A 23,071-nucleotide genomic window follows, 5' to 3' on the forward strand; every position below is an offset into this window, starting at 1 on the left:
GCATGTGATGCTTGTATGTAGATTTCTTTATGAGGGATTTGATTTCTTTTGTTATAGATCTGTTCAGAGCACTTAATTCTTCTTGAGACCATTTTGGTAATTTATATTTTTCTAGGATATTGTCCACTTAGTCTATCATTTAATTGTTTATAGAATTCTCATAAGAGTTTTTAATCTCTTCATCAATAGCTATGTCTCATTTTTTCATTTCTAAAATATTTAAATGCCTCTCAGTTTTCAAGGTTGTCTCTTATTAGTTTTTTTTTTTTTTTTTTTTTTGCAGAAGATTAGCCCTGAGCTAACTACTGCCAGTCCTCCTTTTTTTGCTGAGGAAGCCTGGCCCTGAGCTAACATCCGTGCCCATCTTCCTCTACTTTATACATGGGATGCCTACCACAGCATGGCGTGCCAAGCGATGCCATGTCCGCAGCTGGGATCCGCACTGGCGAACCCCGGGCTGCCCAGAAGCAGAACGTGTGCACTTAACCGCTGCACCACCAGGCCAGCCCCTGTCTCTTATTAGTTTTATTCAAAGAATCATCTTTTAGTTTTATTAGTTCTCTCAAGTTCATTAATTTCTCTCTTTTTATTATATTTCCTTCATTTGCTTCCTTTGGGTTCCTTATTTCCTGACTTGATTGCTTAGTTCTCAACTTTTCCAGGTTTCTTACTCTCTAATATATGCATATGAGAGTCCATGGTTAGTCAGCTCACTAATTAGCACTTTTTGGATCTGTTTGTTCTGAGTTACTAATGTACCTAATTGTCCTTACTTCCTGCCCGGCTCTCTCCATCCGGCCCATGGAGACATCATGAGATATTCGGCAGCTGCCTCGTCAGAGTCCAGGTGCACCACCTACCACGTTTCCCTGGCTCATTCATCTTGATAATCCTGCCAGAGGGAAAACGGAGGGTGGTCTGGTCTGAATGGTCTTTAGTTCCTGTAATCACCGGCTTATCTTCTAAGCATTTGCCAATTATCCTTTTAGCATTTGCTTATGCACCAGTGGTAGAAAATCTACCTTTTTTATTTCTCAGATATCAACAACAGCAATTCCCGATTCTATTTGCAAAATCCTTTCTCTGAGTGCGGTGGGTTCCAGCCAGCTCGGGACTGAGGGTTCTGCGCGCCATCCCCCTTTCCAACACCTATGCTACCCTTTTTAGCCTGAAATTTATTCTCCTTGACGGAAAAGACCAAAGTCAAATGGGATTTTGAGAACTTCTGATGTCTGTGTGTCCTTTCCTTTCCTTTCACTAGAAATTGAGCTAAAACAGCATGTGTGTTTGGCCTTGAACTGTTTTGACAAACTACAGATCATTTCAGTCTTCAGTTTTTCTGCTGCTCTTCTTACAGGCTGCAGACACCTCCCGCTTCCCATTTTAACAGGTGCATTTCTAACCGCGTCTCATTGAAGATCTCCCAGTGACGCTGAACTTCTCTTACCCTCTCTACTCTCAGTCTCTTCATCTCTAAAATAACAGGGTGGGACTGCGGATCTACAAGGTGCCTTCCCAGCCGTAGAAACTGGCCGGTCCTGTAGGAAAGCAGACTGTTCTGTGAAGCCCTCTGTGCCTCCATCTCTGAAACCCATTGACGTTCCTCGCATCCCTAGGGAGCTTTTTGTGCTAGCTGTGAATTCTGTTTCAAAGCAGGAAAAAAGAAAAGGGCTGAGATGAAAAATTATACTAGTAAAAGATTTTTTTTTTCCCCTCAAAATGGGAAAAGGAATTTGAGAGGAAACCTCTGAGGGGAAGCGTAGGGGCACTGGAAGGAAGCCTCATGTCAGGAGTGTGTGTCCTGGGGTCACATCCTGCTTGTCTGTCTGTCAGGTGTTCTGTGTGGGTGCTGCTCACCCTCTGAGCCACTGTTTGGTCTGTGACTAATCAAAATCTAGGATTTCAGTTTAAAGGGTAGATGTGAGGGTGAAATAATGATGTGCAAAACACATGTAAAGTACTACCTAGCACTCTACAGACTTAGGGAGCTCTTATTACAGTAGAGATTCCGTTCTCCCTTCTTGTACAAAAGGAAAAATGATAATGCAAGCAAGTTCATGCTACTTTATCTTTTGGAATCAAAATGAAAGTTTTGCAGTGAGCTGCTTTTTCTCAACTGGATTGTAGAGCTTCTCTGATTCTCCGCTCCATTGCAATACACAGGAAAGCCTTCCTGCAATGTAAAGCGCCATTCAGATGAGAGGTGTAATTGTTTTTATTGTTCACATGTCACAGGGTTTTTTGTCTGTTATCTGCTCACTTTTCAGCATTTCACAAATGTGAACTCAAACACGCAGTTCATTTTCATAACAGAGGTTTCCCGAGGAATGAAGCGGATGATTGTCTAAAGCAAATGATTGGTCTTTTCTTTAAACAGTGCATGTGCAGGCATGAGCCAAGTTCCCCCAGAGGCAACTTGAGACTTCCAAATCAAGATTACAGAAAGTAGATTTCCCACCACTCTATGGCAAGACATCAGACCGGATATCCCAACCACGTGAGAATTTGTCCTTGAGCCCAACATAATGGGTCAAATACATGTTCTTTCTCAGTGGCCCACAACCTATCTGTGTGAAATATTAATTTGATACGCCGTTGCAGACACAAATCAAGCATGTTACTAAGCTCACTGTGAGTTGTCTATTCAAAAAGAAATGCTAACTTGGTGAATAATTTCCTTATAGCTTTTCACCAGCTTCTCTCCTGAGACCCAAGCTTTCAACTCCTTGCTGGACACCTGCCCTTGGATTTCCCACTATACCTCAAACACTTGTCTGAAATTGGATTCATCATCATCTTCCCCAATTCAAATCTTTGAACTGTGTTCCCTAGAACCATGCTCCCATTCACCCAGCCTAGAAACTTCGATCTCATTTGGGACAATTCCTTTCTTTCTATTCTCATTTCTTCAGTCTCTCATCTCCTCCAGATTAGACTAGACAACTAGAGGAGTCTTTCAGTTGTGTTCCTGTACAGGTTTCCCTTCTTTCATTGTCTGGCTTCTCCAATATGCTTCTCCGTCATGCTGCCCCAGAATTTTCTGCCCATGATACAGGTTGGGACATGCCATTTCTTTGTGGGCTATCACCTACAAAGTAAATTCTGTACTCCTTGGCATAGAAGTCAAGACTGTTCATCACTGGTTCTTGTTTCATTAGTTGGGAAATATTCATTCAATTGGAGGTAACAAGATACTCAACTAAAAGTGACTTAAATAATGAGAAATATTTATTTTCTTACCTAACAAGAAATCTAGAAATCTCAGGATCCAGATCTGGTTTATTCAGCAGCATAGCACAAATACTCAGGTGTTTTCCAACTTTCTGCTCCATCATCCTCAGTATGTTGGCTTTTGTCCTCAAGCTTACCAGTACCTCATGAGCTCCAGATGGCTGCCACAGCTCACACGTCATATCCTCCCTCTCATAACCATGCAGAAAAAGTACATTTCCTCCTCTTAAGGAAAACCTTCCCGTGAGCCCCCTAGCATATTTCCCTTTGTATATCAATGACCAGAATTGTATCACATGCCCATGCCTACCAATCACAAGCAAGGAGATAGAATTATGATGTTTGGCTTATACAAATAAGTATTCACATCTTGAAATCAGGTTTCTTTCAGCGAGAAAGAAAGGAGGAAGAGGAAGGGATTTGGAATGGCTACTATTAGCGTCTGCCAGGGTTTATCCTCAGCGCTTAACCCCATCCACACACCGCAGGCCCCTGGTCACTGGAATTATCACCATTCCAAGAATTCAGCGTGTGTTTCATTTTTCCATGCATTCTCTCTTTCCTTATCATTTGCCTGCAATGCCTTTCTCTGCCTTTCCACACACTCAACTCTTCACAGCCTGTTAGGTCCCAGCTGCTTCTGATAGACGAGGCAGCATTAATCCTCCTCCAGGCGTTGTGTTTATGGTGCATTCCTCACTTTTGTTTCTTTCTGCCCTTGTTACTGCCATACATAGCTTCTATTCTAGTAGATTATAAGGCCCCTTATTTTAGTCAGTCTTTTCCTTCCCATGGCCTTTATCTCAGTCCCTTGAATCTACCAATAAATGCTTGCTAAATAAGGTTGAATGTAAATTAACATGACACCTGTTTGGTTCGCAGGTCTGTGCTGCCAGCATAGTCTCCCAGGATGGCGAACAGAATGGTCTTATGGGGAGAGTGGATGAAGGTGTAGATGAATTTTTCACCAAGAAAGTGACCAAAATGGATTCCAAGTGAGTTCAGAGTCATTTCACTAATACCATTTAATTCACATTTAAATTGCTAATAGTTACAATTAAAATCTAGTATACTAAGGCTCGTTTATTTTGTAATTTTTTTAATGGGATTTACTATTTTGATGGTCTGCAAAATGTGCTCTCCAGGCCAGCAATATCCCTATCAATTGGAAACTTGTTAGAAATGCAGAGTCTCAAGTCTCTAGCCCAAACGCAAATTGCTGGGGCCCAACAATCTGTGTTTTGTAAACCTTCCAGGGTGTGCTGAGGCTTGCTGCAGTTTGAGAACCATTGTACTATGCTAAAGCAGACTGCAAAATGTACCTCCCCTAGGTATTTTTGAGGGCTTTATCACATTCACCTGGATGATTCTATTACAGCACCGTGAGCTCTGACAGCTGAAATTACTTACTTTTAAATTCTGCTTGTTTGTAATTTGATATATGTAAGGACCCTACAGCATTGCTAAATGGCACAACCTCAACAGCGTCAAAATGACCACAGAATTAGTGAAGAGGCTTCGGAGTTAACCTCTAGAAAGTTCTGTCTGCATTTTCTTATTACTAGGTGGAGTTTCCTTAAAGGACAATTCAGTGGTACTTTTATTGACAATTTAACTTAAAACACTCCAGTCTTTAAACGTGATTCGTACCAAGTTATTTAATCCCCAACTACATGCAGATCCATCCCAAAATATTCTCTTAACGTGGATTTGCTTCTGTGAAGTATTCTTCACCTTGAGATATCAAATTCAGGAACGAATTTAAACCAGACTGATAAGCCGAGGGTGGGCAGGCAGGGCACAGAGAGGAAAGAAACTGGTCCATTCATAGATTGATGAGCCTTATCTTGCCTCAGCAGGATGGTGAGGTGAAAGTCAGTTAAATTTTTATATCCATAACAGTATAACTTACTGAATGTTATAAGCTTCAGGACCCAATTATTTGTCTTCTTTGACACTGGCCTTGAAGCTTGGCATACTATACTTGGAAAAATTCTATTCGCCTATCTTTCAAGAACCTAAATGTCATTTAGGCTTTGAAGCTTTTCCATGTCTGCCCCCCTACTCCCAATTAATTGCTCTTTCTCTGCTGCTGACTCAACACTTTCTTTTTCCATCCTCTGCATACATCTGTTAGAGCACACATACTCCTTCAAGAGTTTGTTTGGTTTTAAATTTTTTTACAGTGCAAGGAATGGCTGAATATATTCTCAATGTAAAAGGTTCAAGCAATGCCAACATAAACAGGTAAAATGAGAAAATCTCTTATAATGATTTGCTTTCAAGTCTTTTTTTTCCCGTAGAGTGCTGTTCTTCAGAAGCAACACCTGGGTCTTATTTTTCATTGTAACTTTGATGTCTGACACAGCCTGTAATATATAGTCTGCCTTCAGTCACTACTGGTTGAATGAATTGAGACAATCTTGGCCTGTACCCCTATAAACTACAGACACCACTGTAGGCTCGCGTCTTTCAAAACTTTAGAAATTGATATTTACATAGTGGAGAGGTTTATCTACACATTTGATCAGGTCCATAAGTGTTGTTACACTTGCCCCAGTGTGATTTCCTCTGCCCTTCATGCTGCCGCCTCCTTTAAAGGAAGAAAGAACAGAACAGAATGGAAGCTGGGCACATTTTATAAGGTGTAAAATCCACCTTCTGCAAAGATACTGCTCTAGGAGGATTCCATTCATCTTCCAGTGCACAATTAGACGGAACTCAATACATCAATTTTCATCAAATAATGATGGAATCTACTAGAAGTTGAGATTTTTTTTCCATTTCTTTTTTTTAAAAAAGATTTTATTTATTTATTTATTTTTCCTTTTTCTCCCCAAAGCCCCCTGGTACATAGTTGTATATTCTTCATTGTGGGTCCTTCTAGTTGTGGCATGTGGGATGCTACCTCAGCGTGGTTTGATGAGCAGTGCCATGTCCGCACCCAGGATTCGAACCAACGAAACACAGGGCCGCCTGCAGCAGAGCACGTGAACTTAACCACTCGGCCACAGGGCCAGCCTCCCATTTCTTTTTGTTACATAAAAACAGATTATTGTCAGTCTATATGTAAAGGGCTAGGCATAGGTAAAATCAAGTTGTATGAAGAACGTTTGAGAATCAAAGTTATACACGCTCATGGTTGAAAATGTGAGATGTTCTACAAGGCTTTTTCAAAAAAAGAAAAAAGGGCCTTGTTTCTTTCCCTACTTACTATTCCCCAGAGGCAATTACTTCCTATTCCTCTAGCTGTTTACTTTTTATTTTGCTTCCATATTCCTTAATAACATCTTTTCCTGCTATTTCCTATTTTTCAGTTTTATGTAGGCACTATAAACACTGAGCCTACTGTCCACCAAAAACACACACACATGCATGTACACACACGCACACACCGCACTTCTCCTCTCCCCATCTTCTTCTTTAGTTCTGTCATAATTGTTGGTGACGTCAATATTTAATGTTTTCTTCATTATAACACAGCTAAGATTCACAGCTAAATATTCACGGCTGTGATGTATGTAGACTATGACCACATTGTCTTCCTTATGCAACTTTGTATTGTCCCCGGAGTTAATAACTGTCGCCTTTTGCTTAGTTTTCTGGATTCCTATCACTGACGTATTCCTAAATCTCCAGTAAAGATGTAAACCTCTCAATTTCTTTAAGTATTCTCAGTTTCCTCTTCTTGGACACATCCTTCACTGCTGTCTGACCAACTCCAGCGTCACTGCTCGGCTGTTCCTCTGCAGTCTTTCCAGGATCTCCCTTCATTGTCTGCCTGCACCTCCCTTCACCTCATTCCTGTGTCCTTTTCCTGTCTCCTTTGGTCCCTGGCCTTTTCTTCCTTACTTTACTCCCTTGTTTTGGTGGAGCACCTCCTCAGGTTGCTTCCTGAGAAAGGAAGCATGGGAGGTGAGTTTCTGAAACTCCTCTGTCTTTCATTTTGATTAATTGTGTGAGTAGGTATAGAAGTTTAGGCTAGAATCCATTCTCCCTTAGAATTTTGAAAACCTAGTCCCATTATCTTCTAGCTTCTAGTGTTGCTAGAAGAATTCAATGTCACTTTGAGTCCCAAGCTTTTGTTTGTGACTTGTGTTTGGTTTTTTCCTCTGGAAGCATTTGGGGGTTTCTCTTTGTTCCCAGTATATTGAAGTTTTATGGAAATTTTATGGGTGGATTTTTTTGTTTGGTTTGGTTTTAACCCATTTGCTACACACTAATGAGCCATTTTACTCTGGAAATTCGGGTTCTTTGATTCTGGAAATTCTTTTTTGAATTATTTCTTTTATAATTTCTTCCCTTTCTTTTTCCTGTATTCTTTTTCTTAAACTTCCATTATTCAAATTATGTGTTTACTCTGTTAATCCACTAGGTTTTTTTGGTTTTGGGTTTTTTTTTTTTTTTTTTACCTGTTCTCTCCTATTTTCTCATTCTTTTTAATTCTGCCCCCCTTCACTTTCTGGGAGATTTCCTCAGTTGTATTTTCCAACCTTGAGTTTTCCACTTCTGCTCTCTCCCTTTTCTGTTATTCTTGTTTCATGGATGTAACAGTTTTTTTCTCTTTCACGTTGAAATGGAATGGAGCACTCATGAGTTTCTTGGAAGTTTGTGAGTGGGGTTTGTTGAGAGGTATGACTCAATGTAGGGTGACCTTCTTGGACGATTTTGTTGGGGAGGCAGGGCTCCCTGACTGACTGAATCTTTAATCTTGTCTCTTGGACTTCTTGGAAAACTTGATCTCTTGCCTGGAGGGCGTAAACCTGGCTGCCCCATTCGAAGGGATCCAGAATGAAGGAAAGGAGCTGGGTGGTATCACTGTTCAGTATGCAGACTTTCCTGTGTAGGAGAGGAAAAATAATTTTCCCTCTACTCTTCTATGTTCTTGGCTGAGACACCCCTGTAATAAAAAGATTAACATGAGAGAAACAAACAGAAGTTTAATAAGATGTATACCTTCTGTGTACATGGGAGACACCAGGAAAACTGAGGGACTCCTCAAACTGGCCCAAGCCACCACCTTAAATACCATCTCCAGCTAAAGACGAAAGAAAGATGTTTGGGAGGGGGAGTCAGTTTTGGGAGATAATCCGGAAAAGGACAGTAAAAAGGGTAAAGTTGTTATGCAGAATTACGTCCTTGCTTTCTCCATTGATAAGTTTCTAGAGTTTTATTCGTCCTCCTCTTCCTGGTACAGAGAGTGGGGGACACCCTTACAAATGGAGATTTCCCTTATAAATGTCTCTTACAAAAGGGTAAGTTCTACTCAGTTTTCAGAACTTCTCCTGTCTGCTGTTTCTTAAAAATAATCAGCCTAAAATAATCCTTATGCCAAAGAGGCATATTTGGGCATGGCAAATTCTGCTCTCCTTCCCTGAACTTCCCTGTTTTCATGATGGTCACAATTAGCTCAGCTGCACCTGCTGTCCCTCAGCTCAGAGATTCTTTGACTCGTCCTGCCTGGAGGATAAACTTGGGGTGGGATGGGGCAGTCTTGGGCTCTGTGGTTTGGGGCGAGGATCGAACAGTTTGGTGAACGGGCTTTCAACCTCTCTAAGCCCCACCTTCACTTCTGTTTCCAGAGGGGCTTGTTGCTCCTCGTTCTGGAGCTAGTGCAAATCCATTTGCTTCTGGGTCTCCACTAGTAACGCTTTAGCGGTCAAGCTTTCCCAGAGCTCCTAAATCTCTTGTCACTCATGACTATTTTGGCTTCCAAACTTTGTTGTTTTTGCCTTTCCTCCCCCTGAGGCTTATGCTTTTTTTTTTTTTAAATCCCTTACTGTGATTGTATTGGCAACTCAGGGAACTAAACAGCGTTCAGTCTGGCAGCTTTCTATGAAAGGCAGTGATGATGCCTCCCGCTCAGCCCGTTTTGTTGACTATTCTCCCCATCCATTGCCCAAGTTTCTGAATATTCTCTGACAGCCCTCTACCAAAGTTCACTGTCTATCTGTTCGCTTTGTTGCTCTTTGTCAGTGGTATGACATTTAAGCAGGGACCCAAATCTTTGTTTGGGTTGAACACTAAGAGTGGGGTTTCACCTAGTATCTAATGATTCTGGAGGGATTTAGAGTATTATGGAGAAATCTAGTCCTGTCTAGTACCCGCCACATTAAATGAGGCAGTGGCCCACCTGTCTTGAGTGGGGCCAGCTTTGTTGGGAGTTTTTACAAGTGGAGAGGCACTTGATTAGAGCCTTTCAATATGAAAAAACTCACCTCAGCTCCCAGTCCTACCACCAGTGCCTTCGGATTCTCATTCTTAATTTGTGTGTGCCTCCATTTCCTCACCTGTGGGTACGGTGATAATATTCCACTTTCCTCTCTATTTCCTAAGCGCAGTAACTCAAATCGACTTTTTAAAATGCTTCAGAATGGTTGATGTGAAATCGGCCATCTCCATATTTGTATTTTGACTGATTCTTGCTGGAGCTTTAATTACAGTAAAACCAACAGGATTTGTCCTTTCACGTCACAGGAGATCATCGGCAAGAGGCTCCGAGTCCCAAGAGCTTAGCGAAGGAGGAGATGAAAAGAAAAAGCGGGATTCTCGGAAAAGCGGCTTTCTCAATTTAATCAAATCCCGGTCCAAATCTGAGCGGCCATCAATGGGCTTGATGACAGAGGAACCCTCCTCACCAAAAGGGGCAGGCCGAAGCCCAGCCGTGGACACACCCAGGAAGGACACGAAGCCAGCTGAGCACAATGGCAATTCTGAACGGATAGAGGAGATAAAAACACCCGACTCCCTTGAAGAGAGTCAAGGAGAAGACGTGGGCAAGGTGGAACGGAGTGACAGCAAGAGCAGCCCACAGGGCGGGCGGAGGTACGGGGTCCAGGTGATGGGCAGTGGTCTGCTGGCAGAGATGAAGGCCAAGCAGGAGAGGAGAGCTGCTTGTGCGCAGAAGGTGAGCGGGGAGCCCACTTTGACTTGTTTGTCTTTGTGATTTTGCCCCCACTCGGTTTTTATGGGTGAGAAAGAGAGGTACAGAAAAATAGCCTATTGAGTAAATAAAAATCCAAAAATAAAAGACTTTTCCCTAAAGAAGCCAGAGCACAGAGCATGAAGGCAGGGCCGTGTTTTCCCTTCGGCACTGGGCCACGCTCTTCCCGAGAGCCGCAGTGTTTCAAGGTAGGTCATTGGCTGGGAGTACTCGGGCTTTTTCACCTGCCCAGGTGCTCCTTGTGTTGTCATAGAAGCATGTGACAGCTGTGCCAGGGAAACGCTCAACTCTGGGGAAAAGACTGAGTCTTGAATCCAAATGGAGACCTGAGGGTGACAGGAGAGGGGACACCTGGCAGAGGCCAATAACAATACTGAAAGCAGATTCTATTTGAAGTATTAGAATAAAACAGTGGACCCTTGATTTTTGGGAAGTAAATGGTAAACTATATACCAGGGTGTGGAGGGCTGTTTTGTATTACTTCTAAACAACTAGTTGTTTTTTCATTAAATCCTGCATCCCACGTGGTTTTACAACTGTTCACCATAGTTCTTCCACCAGCACCATTGTTATCTAGCAATTTCCTAGTTATCAATCCCTCCTAACTCACTCAACCCCTGAAGAAGAGTTGAAGGGAGGGAACCATATAACTATATTCTGCTAATTCAGCGAGAAAGGCATGATGTGGCCTTCACTGGTCAGAATTCTGAATCAATACTGGGACCACATCGTTGGTGAATCAGACGCCCAAGGAAATGTTTAAATTTTAATCCATTTTATAGAATTTCTTAACAACAATGAATGTGCTGTTTTCACTAAAGAGCTGTTTGTTTTGTCGCTGTTTCCATTGATGAACAGCTGCCTTTGGTAGAAAGATGAGAAGTGCTACAGGGTTTTTTCCATGTGCTTTGACTTTGATGTATAAATTGGCTCAAAGTGACAAAATTCTTATGGTTCAGTATTTTTAGTTGTTCAAGGCTTTTACTAATGATCTCTTAGCACCATCTAGTGTCTGTGTAAAACAGCAACAATAATAAAAATTCCTAGTATTTAAAATTTGAACCAGTCAGGGGTATTCCAGCAGAATAATAAAACAATAAGAGGAACTTTTTCAAAAATTAGTTTTAGAATATTTTCCCCTAAAATTCCATGACCATATTCTTTATAAAGTTAGCAACATAAGCATAGTTGTCAATATACAATTAAAAAAATATGTTGTCTTCACTCTCCTCTTTAGTAATTCTCTTTACACTATCCACATTTCACCTGTGTTTAAGGAAAAAGGTCTGTGCAAATGAAGATATGGCATTTATCATGTATTAACAAAGGAGAGTAACAGGTATTGAATGCTTAGAGGCAATATCTTCTTTTGTGGGGCCACCTAGTCAGCTGCCTGCATTCAAAGACAATTGGCATTACGTTATTGCATCCTCATTCCACACTGTCATTTTTGGTATTTATGACTACCTCAGAAAGCCTGGGAGAAAAAAGTAGAAACAACTCCTAGGGTTATATTTTAAATACAGGTAAGGGAGGCACCCAGGGTGCAAAATTTAAGGAGACACTCATTCTCAGGTGCCCGTACTGCATTTGCGTGAGCCTGAAAGGGAGTGTCTCCTTAAAATTGTGCTCTGGCACCTTGCTTGACTCGCCCTCATCCTGACCCTGTATAAATATTCCACGTTATCGTTTTCGTCAGAGCACGGACACACACACTCCTGCCTTCTAAGAGGCTATAAAATGCTAGGACAAGCATTTGGGGACTGGTTAAGCCCAGCCTCTGGACAGCTCAGGCTCAAGGGCTATAGTGCCCCCCTGCTTTGTTGGGCTGGGACATCATGGCTAATGCCTGGCCCTCCCGACACTTGTCCTCGGCCCAGAGGGCTCTCCATGCAGCCCCTGGCGTGCAGCTCCCTTTTGTTGGGATACCTTTTCCATGACGTTGTTGAGTAATATGCCTCTTCTCACTGGCAGACGCGCGTACACATTTCTTCTCAGAGACCTGCTCAGCACCCTCCAGTAGTGAAATTGGAACTTTTGTAGTCTAGCTGAGAAATTCCTCAGCATTCCTGCCACGTTCACCGCTCCCTTCTGATAGAGCTGGCTCTCTTGGCGAGTGTCTGGCTGTGGTAGTTTGGTCAATGGGTCAGATCTCAACTGTGTTTCAAATAACCCTCCTATGTCATCAAAACCAATGTAAAGCTAGGAATCAGCAGCAGATATTTGCCTTTAGCTTTGTCAGAAGCCAGAGTTGAGTAGGAACGGACAAGCTGAAGGTCAGACTGTCTTAGGAATCAGCATGCCTCCTGGTCTACCTGCCCACCTCTTTTGTTTTTTAAGGCAGGAGGTGGACGTGGATCACCCTTGTCAATAGAATTCTTACGTATTACTAAGCCAACACTAGACTTCTCTTTGCAAATCTTTTTTGTATCTAAATGCCTCACTTTAGTGTGGATTTTCTGCACCATAAGGTAGAGGCTGATTCCTCACTTTTTCAGTTACAGCATCTACTCTAAGACCATGGCATTTAACCTTCCTTATCTTTGCCATCACAAACTCCTCCCACCTGCAGAGTTTTAAAGAAGTTAATTCAGACCGGTCTATTTGTGTTTGCCTCCTAAACAATAGATCAATGTGATTCTGCCTCAGTGGCAAGGAAGAGCCTGTCCATTTCAGGCCCCATTCTACCTGTTTTGTACATTGAGTTCAGAAGTGGCTTTGCTGCTTTTAAAACTAGATAATGGAACCCAATCTGGGGAGGGTCCTGTAAACTTAGAGGGTTCAGTTGTCCCCATTGCATGGCGCATCTCAGGCTGCAGAGCCCACAAACGTGTTCAACCAGAAAAACAGAAAACATCACCAAGCCCGCTGGCTTCCCCTTCCCCACCCACACCCCACCTCTCATCTGTGGGGAGCAATCTGAGGAACTGGCCTCACTTTGGATCTCAGAGCCCTGACTGTAAACACAGAATAGAATGTGTTTCTCATAGTTTTGTCCCAGCAATAGAACCTCAGAGAGACAGAGAGTTCAGTGTAACAGCAGTAGAGTTAAGGAGCCATTATTTGTTGTCATTTATTATCTGCTTTGTTCTTTTTCTTACACTTTAAATAAATGTGCACTTTTTCGGTGGGGGTGGGTACTTGAATTTTTTAGAAGCTTGGGAATGACGCCCTCTCCCAAGATTCCTCCAGCCTGGCCTTGAGCAGCACAGAACGGTTGGATGGAGGTGGGGCAGGTAAGTCGGGCCATTACCATCACCTCTGTAGAAAAAACGCTTACCTTCTGGCTCCAGGAGTCACACGTGATTGACAGGAGAAAAATAAAGATGGGGAGGCAAGAATGGGCCTCTGTGTTAACGTGTTCTCAGCTTCCAGCTAAAGGACCATATCCCTTCACCTACGCCAGCTCCACCTGGGGCATGTCTTCCACCACTAAAGCCTTGTGCCTGGACAGGGCACTTTTTCCAGTTTCCCAAAAAGAGGAAACCTCATTGAGAAGAACTCCCTAACTGTGAGCATTTGGGGAGGCAGGGGAAACATTTTGGGGATGTGGCTGATGTTTTTAAAAATAAGCCATACATGGTTTTTGGAAGGTGCCTCTTTTGTTTGATATGAGGTAATGCTCTTCCCTTTCAGCTTGAATATCCGTAAATATCCAGTATCCTTTGTCCCTCAGATTTTCAGGTGTAGTAAAAGAATCAGATACCTTAGACGGAAAGTGGAGAGTAACTTGAAAATTAAATGTTAGAAACTTCATTTTGCTGCTTGAAGTTCTTATGCTTAGCTTTAATATCTTCATGCAGTAAGAGTTGGAATATAAATTGTATTTAACTGGCTTATTTTTGCCACTTGTCCGGTTAAATTAAGGCAGCAAAAGGGATGGAGGTGGGGCCTGAGGTGACATTCCTGGAGCTGTTCTCACTAGACATGAGGTTATGGCCATCAGTATATCCCTCCTCACTCAGGACTCGCACCTGACCCCTCCCTGATTGTTGTCCAGAACTGAGGGGCCTATAGTTGGTTATCCCTGTACCTTGTGCCAGAGCCGAGAAAGATCTGACTGCTTCAAATGCATGAAGAACTCCTGTTCTCTGTGGACAATAGAATGGACCTGTACCCTATTGAATGTAAGGCTCGTCATCTATGAGATAGTCAGGGGCGATCAGAAGAGCACTATCAAGTTTACTGATTTTCTACAAGAATTGTAGTCTTAACGCCAGTATGTTTTGATTCTGAAAACATGCTGGAATGGCGTGTTTCTTTCTAAAATATTTATGATGAGGAATGACAAGGATTATAGCAGTTTGTACCAGACTTCTCCTAGCTTCAAATTATTGGTTTCCTTCAGCTTTGATTTGTAAAGTGTGCTTTTTGTACCCATTTTCATTTTAGTACCTAAACTGCACCCAGGTCTTCCAGAGAACCGCTTCGGTTTGGGAACCCCAGAAAAGAATGCCAAAGCAGAACCCAAAGTGGAAGCGGGCTCCAGGTCTCGGAGCTCTTCCAGCACACCCACCAGTCCGAAGCCCCCCCTGCAGTCCCCAAAACCCACCCTGGCGGCACGGCCCACCATTCCGCAGAAACCAAGAACCGCCTCACGGCCTGGTAAGGGTTTTGCTGGTCAGGCATTGGCCCTGTGACCAGCTGGCTTCTCAGGGTAGCTGGATCGGGACCCCACAGATGATTTCAAGGGCTGCCCGTGGATTTGGGCACAGGAGGGTCTGCTGGATGGGAGTCATGAGAAGCTTGCCAGAGACTGAAAGTGACAAAGGCTAAGGGTTCCTTTATCGAACACCAAGGCCCGCTGACTCAGACCGTCCCTGCGTTCAGGGCTACAGGTCGGAGGGCGAGACCAGAAAAGCAGTGTTGTGTTGTGTTGACCCATTTGTGGTGCCTGATTTACTTTCTGAAATCTGTCTCCAGCGGGTACAGACGCTTCAGAAGGCTGCAGTTTAAGGATGAGGGCCACAAAGAGGGAAAGCATAAGCTTTGTTTTTCTCCTATATTCTGTGAAATATTTAGGGTTTAGAACAAGGCTTGGCAAACTGTGGGCCTGTTTTTGTAAAAAAAAAAAAAAAAAAAAAAAAAAGTGATGCTGGCACACAACCACACCGTTTATGTACATATTGCCTCTGGCTGCTTTTGCATTAAAATGGCAGAGTTGAGTAGTTGTGAAGGAGGCCATTTGGCCCGCAAAGCCTAAAATATTTACTACTTGGCCCTTTTCAGGAAAAGTTCGCTGACTCTAGGTTTAGAAAATCTAACGTTAGAAGAAATTTTAATATATTGGAAATGGATTAGGCTCTGCCATATTCTCTTCTGTAACTGCCTCTTTTCCCTAGCAGGTCTTTCTTTTTTCCAATGTTCTAAGAATTTTCAAACATACAAAAGTAGAATGGATAATGCAATGAACCTCTTATCACCTCTTCACTTTAATCCCCCACAAGAATTAGGCAAACAAGGATAGAGATAGATAGGCGGCTTATGCTCATCATCATCATGGTGCTAATCTTGATTGAACGCTTAACTCTGTGCCAGGCAGTGTTCTGAGTGCTTTCAGTTGATGAATCCTAATGTCCTCACCACAGCTCCATCTAACAGATGCAGAAGGGGAGGCACAGAGGCACCAGGTTTGCTCAGTCACACAGCTAGTGAGTAGCAGCCAGATTCTAGGACTCCAGCACCTGTGGTGGTGACCACTCTTCTAGTGGGCCTCATCCCCTGTGGACATGCGTATTAGAAAGTAAGATACAGGGGCCGGCCAGGTGGTGCAGCAGTTAAGTTCACACATTCTGCTTCTTGGCGGCCCGGGGTTTGCTGGTTCAGATCCCGGGTGCGGACATGGCACTGCTTGTCAAAAGCCATGCTGTGGTAGGCGTCCCACGTATAAGTAGAGGAAGATGGGCACGGATGTTAGCTCAGGGCCAGTCTTCCTCAGTAAAATGAGGAGGATTGGCAGTAGTTAGCTCAGGGCTAATCTTCCTCAAAAAAAAAAAAAGTAAGATACACAGCTCATCATGGTCATTCATCAGTATGCAGATGATTTGGGTGCAATGAAAAAAAATGGCAGCATCCCATGTGCCTAAACTTATTCCACTTGTGGATCTTTCTCATTTTCTCTCCAACATTTCTTTCATTCAACAAGCAGGCAGCCTGGTTAATACCGTCTAGTCTTCACAGCCCATTGATCCCTCAAGAAACCTAGTGCAGTCTCCAAAGAGAAGCCACAAAGAAAGGGACACACTGGGGTCACCTCAAGCAATGAAATCACTTAGGACTTCCTAATTCTACTCAAACCTTTTTACCCACCAAAGTTCTTTATGATGGAGAACACAAAAAATCTCTTGGTGCACACAAAGTAGCTTCACAGTGGAAAGAGTGGGGAGAATCAAGGCCAAAAAAATAGTTTTAAAAATTAAAAAAAAAAGATGACTGCTCAAAAGCAGGCTGGCATGACACAGGGAAAGGACATCTTAGGAAGATAAGAAAGAGGAAGCAGAGAAATTCAAGTAAAAGCAAGTAGTTTGAATGGGTTGGAACCTATTCTCATAGTCTTAATGAACTGGCCTTTGGGGTCTGTATTGGTTGACAGGATGGGCATGAGGAATTATCAAAGAATAAGCAATATAAAAAGCTAGGGAAACTACTTGGCTTTAGATCAGAGGTCAGTGAAGGTCAGACAGTAAATATTTAAGATTTTGCAGGCCATACAGTTTCTGTTACAACTACTCAATGGCTAGGTGTGTTTATAATCTGAAGTAAGGAAACAGCTCTTTTAAATGAATCTAATCTAGTTTGTAGAGTATTTTGGCTCTCAAGTTGCTAATGCTGAATATAAAACTAACTGGATTCCCAATATTCTGTTGCTAGAAGTTTTTATTTTAGTTTATTTGGTAAATATATTCCATTATTTTTTAGTACGGTCGTGTGCTGCATAATGACGTTTCAGTCAACGACAGAACGCATATATGACAGTTGGTCCCATAAGTTTAGTACCAGATAGCCTAGGTGTGTAAAGGCTATACCAGCTAGGTGTGTGTAAGTACACTCTATGATGTTCGCACAACGACGAAATCGCCTGACGACGCATTTCTCAGAATGTATCCCTGTCGTTAAACGATGCATGACTATACTTAGTATATTGAGAATTATGTTAACAAATTAATGCTTTTCTAGAGCTTGAGAATTCGGCAGGCATCTTCAAATACACTGTCTCATTTCCTCTCCGCGGTTCTGGGAGATTGTCAAAGTAGGGAGTGTTATTTTCACAGTGTCTTGTCGCATTCCTGCTCATCTAGTGAAGCGTGTAGAAGACTTGGATTGGAAGTACAGGCTGAAGAGAACCTGGGTGAAGGTTGTCTCCTATGCGCGTGCGCACAGACACACACGCACACGCCCGCACACACACGCACGCGCACAGACACACACGCACACACGTGCCAAGTGGAGAATCACCTTGCTGGTAATAGAGCAGAGAAAGGAACACAATTCAGTTAACCTTTCCAATTAGAGTGAAACGTCACAGCCTTTAGAATTAAGAGACTGGAGTTCTAGTCCTAGCTATTTTGCCATCCTTTTAGTTTACCTAGTCATTTAATCTCTTCATTTGGACAGGGGTCGCCAGAGTTCTTCCTAGTTCTAAAAGTCCGTGATCCTAAGTTAATCTTACTGATGTCACTATGTGTATGTCAGTACGTGCACTGACATTCCTGCACGCACATTGTATGTATGTATACGTATAGTGACCACTTTACTGGGTTTGACAACAGGTAAAGGCAGTGGATTATAAATATTATCTATTTTAAGAAAATCAAACAGCCTTTTTGTTTGAGGCAGAAGGAACATTTAGTTCACTTATAGTCTAATTTTCAAATATCGGCTTATTTAAATTCTGTGTCTGCAAGGTGGATTCACATCTGCAGATTATAACCTTTCACAAGTTTTCATTGTTTTTCTCTCTATTGTTTGTGGATATTACTTCACTGACCAGAAACGTAAAACTAGTTTTGGGCCAGAAAAATCCTATGTGCTTGTTAAAAATTATTAGTCCTCTGTATTTAAAGATTGATCCAGCTTCTGTTTTAGAAGTCCAGTTTGTGGGGCAGTCTGATTCCTGTGTTTGTGTCTCCACAGAGGACGTCCCAGACTCTCCATCTGGCACCACATCCCCTAAAGTTGCTCTTCTTCCGCCTGTCCTGAAAAAAGTCCCTTCGGACAAGGAGAGAGATGGCCAGAGTAGCCCCCAGCCCAGTCCCAGGACGTTTTCTCAGGAAGGTAAGAAGTTTTTTCTCTGGGTTAGCTCTCCCCACAGAGAGACATTTCAAGAAAAAGGAAATAATCCTGGACTTAACTAAGATCTCAGAGTTTGTTCGAGTCAGCATCTGTTGGGTTAAATTTCAGAACCAGAGCAGTTGCTTAGTTCAGAAACTTAATTCAACATTATCGATGCCATTAGATCTTAATGAAGGAGCATATACCAAGAATGAAAAATGTAACTGAGACACCAGTCTAAAGGGCTAAGTTCTCTGTAATAGTAATCGCTGGATGCTCCGGAAATGGCTCTCAGCATGTTAGGAGTGCTTTAAACATTATTTTGTGACTCATTTGGTGCTACCTGTAGGTTTCTAGGTTCCATTATTTCCAAGAAAAGCTTCCCCTGGTTGTAAATTACCGTTGCTATGGTTCAGGAGCAGCCCACAAGGCCTGAGGGACCTTGTGACTCATTGTGCTTGCTCAGTCCTGAGGTCAGACGTTCCTCATTCTCAGAAATGTGGCACCATCTGGGACACCCTCGGTGCATCAGCACACCAGTTTGCTGCTCCTAATTTGCTGGGGTGGGAGCTGAGCAAGACAATCCTGGGACTTGTGTGCCGTCTCCTAGATCAGATCAAGAGTTGTTATCAGTGGAGGTGAGGTGTGTTTGGGGTGGCTTCAGCACCCCATTTCTTTCACCCACCTCCCTCATTCTGTTAAATGCACAATTAACTTTTGGGTTCTGTCCTTTATAAAGTGTAATGTAATTACTGTCTCTAAGCCCGACCTCTAAAGAAATTCTAGAGCCATGCAATTCATCACCCATGTCCAGATGGCTCTCATTGTTTTGTTTTAGATTTGTTTGATGCTTTAGAGTTCTTTGACCTCTCTGGCTCTGACATCTTCCTACACTGGCCTATTTTCTTTTATTGGTGGTAGTCTTGGGTTGAAGTTAATACAAAGTGTTTCTGAGTACTGTCTTTTTGATTTGGGAGCTTAATAAAAAAAAATAACTCTATCTGCTTTCTCATCTCTATTCTGCAGATTTAGTTGGTGGGTACAAGCTTCACTCACCTGTTTGCTATAAATAAAAGAAGGTGGGGTTTTGACCAAAGCTGGTAAACTACTCTCTCAAACAGAGAAACTAAAGCCATGAAAGGTGGTTGACTCCTATTGTCATTTCACCTGTCGTGAATAAATACAGAGTTTGAGGGGCCAGCCCGGTGGCGCAACAGTTAAGTTCGCACATTCCGCTTCTCAGCGGCCCGGGGTTCGCCAGTTCGGATCCCAGGTGCGGACATGGCACCGCTTGGCAAAAGCCATGCTGTGGTAGGTGTCCCATATATAAAGTAAAGGAAGATGGACACAGATGTTAGCTCAGGGCCAGTATTCCTCAGCAAAAAAGAGGAGGATTGGCAGTAGTTAGCTCAGGGCTAATCTTCCTCAAAAAAATATATAAATAAATAAATACAGAGTTTGATATTATAGCCCCAGCCTTTGGACGTCTTGGTGTAGAAAGAAGAACCTTTGGTTGTGCTGGATCAGTGGCTTGAGTCAGCAAGTGTCCCTGGCAGCCCTGCTCGAACCACACAGCCCCTCCCTGATTCCTACCCTCATTTCCCTTCCTCTCTGCAACTGCTGATTTTGTGTCTTTACTTATAAGGAAGGGTTGAAAATGCCTGAAAGAATCCTGTTGGAGAGAAATGGGGATGGGGAATGGGGTGGTAATGGTACATAGGAATGCTCATCTTGTTAAAAGCAATTGAAATGTAGAAAGATTAAAAAGAAAAGGTCAGAAGGTTAAATAAAGAATAATTAACATTTTTGAAGAATGATGTTTTCTAGATGCCTATATGATTAAAACAAGGCCTGGAGTAACCCACCAGCCTCATGAGTAAGAGTGTGGCCCACGGAACCTTTGTAGTTAACAAGTGGGTGAAATACTGGATGTCTCTAGCATGCCCTTAACCACTTTGAAAATGTCACTTGTTCTTTCCCCGGGAAGTTAGAAATGAATGAGTTACTCCTCAGACATTTTAGAACTTCAGGGGGTAGATGTTAGATCCCATTTCTCACTCCCCCCATAGCAAATATTAGGAATGGTTCATGTCTCCATCTTTCCAGGTGGAAGGTAGAAAGTATGGAATTATGGAGACCATTATTTTCCCACCTGGGATCCAGAATAAGTTAATCACAGAGATCATTCTGATGGTATCACTTGGTATTGAAATTGGACTAGAAATATACATGAGGTCTGAAATAATTTGTAAAATGTCTGAGGGGGTAAGATTTTTTACTTCAGTTTATCTATCAGCTTGTCCACTTAACTGGCCCAGGAATGAGAGCCACTGGTGAGCCCTTTCTTGCTCTTCAAAAAATGTTCCTGTCGTGCTCCTGTTTTCCTATTTTCTTGTACATTATTCATGCTGGTTACTTCATTTCCTTGTTCCGTGCCTCCCTTTGGACTAGCGTGCCCAACTAATTTCTGAAACAGGTAAATTGCTTTGATTCTTCTGGATTATTCCATAGTGAATGTGATTTTCGTTAATCCATCCCGGAATCAAAATGGTAACACTGGGGCCTTTTTGTTACTAACTTTTTGGGGCAGACTCAGAGCTCACCTCATTTTGCACGACATTTCCATAATGTTGGCTGTTGAATTCTGTAGATAACGATGTATCTGTTCAGGACCAACACTGTAGGTTCCTTGAATCCTAAGCGGGGTGGGTAAGCTGATATTTGATTTTTAATATTCATATTTTTTAATATTAATGTCGACACATTGATGTATCTGCTAATATAAAGGGTAAAATGAATCCCTTTTCCTCAGTAGTGCAAAGAGGAGATTATTACAAAAGACATTCAGATCATGACAGTGGCAAGCCTTCCAGTAGAGGGAAAAGATCTTCAAAACTGTACTCCACCATTGCAGAAGAGGAAGTGAATGCAATTGGGCACAGGAAGTCACAGCCAACAAATGGTTAGAGCCTTCAATTATCATCCCTCACTGACCCAAAGCTTATGAACTGGCACTAACACAAACAAACTTTAATTGAGTAACTTCTATCCCGGGAGTGGGGTGATTCATACGACTGATTCTTTTCTAAATAGCAACAGGATGGTCCTTTCACTTTGGGCAAAAAGCATTGACTTAAAAATCTAAAATTAGAAATTCTTAAGAGGAGGATCAAGTTACTCTGGAGTATGGTGACTTGTCCTTTCAAATTTTTACCATCATGTAGGTTTATTTTTATCTTTGGGGTCATGTCTCCTATTCTCTTGCTTTCCCTCTTTACTTTTTTATTTGATTTAAACTGGGATCGGATCAGAAATTCTTACAGTAACACAATTTATACCTTTAGAGAATATTGGCCTAACACCTCACCTTACAGTCCTTAAGAAAAGGATCGATAAAGAGCCAGAGACTAAATGCAGACCTGTGTCATGCACATGATCTTTCGTGGACATTTATGACCCGTTAGTAAGAAAGAAAAGTACCAATTAACTTTCTGACCCCTAGGAACAATTTATTCTATTTTACAGCAGTTACTCTATGACTTCTGTCTTCCATTTGACAAGGTAGTAAATTCTGTGATGTTCTGTTAGGTGAGGACAGTCCCAGGAGACGAAAAGGACAGATTTGAAATTGGCTTTAATCTCCAATGGGAAATTTTAGAACAATCATTGCTGATTCAGAGAGGAAATGTCTTTTCTGTGATGAAGTGCTCATCTCCCTTGTTAGTAACTTTTTATAAACACGACTTGAAAAATCTTTTAAGGGAAATCTTAGTATCATAGAAGAAAAAGAATATAAAATATTCTGATAGGCGAGATTTCCTTAAAAGACTTCTTCCTTTGGAATGAGGCACTTTCCTTCCTGTACAACTTTATCGGGGGTTAACATATGAGTGTATTTAGGCTCCCAGGGATTAAGCGCATGGTCCAGCATTCTACCTATAGCTCCAGGCCCTTCACTCCCCTTAACAGGGCACCCCAGATGGCAAGTCAGTGGAAGTGACCTTATCATAGGATTTATTCCAAAAGGATAAACAAGTCTCAAACTTACCACTTTATTATTGATAGTAAACCTCTGTGACCCACCTAGTAGCTTAAGAGCCCAATGAATTATGATCCTCAAGTGGGAACTATTGTCTTTGAGGACTTTTCTTGACATAGATTTAAAAACAAAAACAATAACAAAAAGCATCTACCGGCTCAACAACATTTGGAGTCAGCCTTTTTGGCCAATATGGTTGGATGAGCCATATGCTCCAACTTGTCTGCTGGTCCAGCCCACACTAGCTAGATGATGGGGTGGAGTTAAGGACATGACCCACAGCATAAAGCGAAGTCTATAGGTCACGTAGGGACAGAACATTCTCTTTAGGCCAAGTAGCCCCTGCCCTGGAGAAAACTGACTTGGTCCTTCACTTTTAAAGGATTTCCTGTGTGGTAGACTTGTTTATAGATACATGGTTACAATAACTCTTTTCTCTACAAGAGATTTTCTCTGTGGTTTTCAAGAAAATCTATTATCTTCAAGTCATAGAAAAATTACATAAATGAACAGCTAAGACATTTTCTGAAGAGATGTGGGGGTGGGTTTTTTTTTTGAGTATATTAAATCAGAATCTCTGTCTTTAT

The 23,071-nt window shown here is 42.2% G+C and overlaps 1 protein-coding gene across 25 annotated transcripts in view; it reads left to right on the plus strand.

Moving 5' to 3' along the window:
- Positions 1–23,071, plus strand: part of CARMIL1 (capping protein regulator and myosin 1 linker 1) — a 312,501-nt gene that overhangs the window by 283,778 nt on the left and 5,652 nt on the right. For 6 of the 25 annotated variants that reach the window (XM_070584187.1, XM_070584200.1, XM_070584199.1 and 3 more), the window contains 6 exons: positions 4,114–4,226; positions 9,709–10,138; positions 13,329–13,410; positions 14,567–14,779; positions 18,308–18,448; positions 21,258–21,407. In XM_070584187.1, the coding sequence (XP_070440288.1) occupies positions 4,114–4,226; positions 9,709–10,138; positions 13,329–13,410; positions 14,567–14,779; positions 18,308–18,448; positions 21,258–21,407 (1,129 nt within the window). Of the gene's footprint in view, positions 1–4,113; positions 4,227–9,708; positions 10,139–13,328; positions 13,411–14,566; positions 14,780–18,307; positions 18,449–20,896; positions 20,922–21,257; positions 21,408–23,071 lie in introns of those variants that run through there. The other 19 variants (XM_070584192.1, XM_070584209.1, XM_070584206.1 and 16 more) reach the window with 8 other exon arrangements.

Source organism: Equus przewalskii, chromosome 19, assembly GCF_037783145.1.
Source record: "Equus przewalskii isolate Varuska chromosome 19, EquPr2, whole genome shotgun sequence".
NCBI classification, from domain to species: domain Eukaryota; kingdom Metazoa; phylum Chordata; class Mammalia; order Perissodactyla; family Equidae; genus Equus; species Equus przewalskii.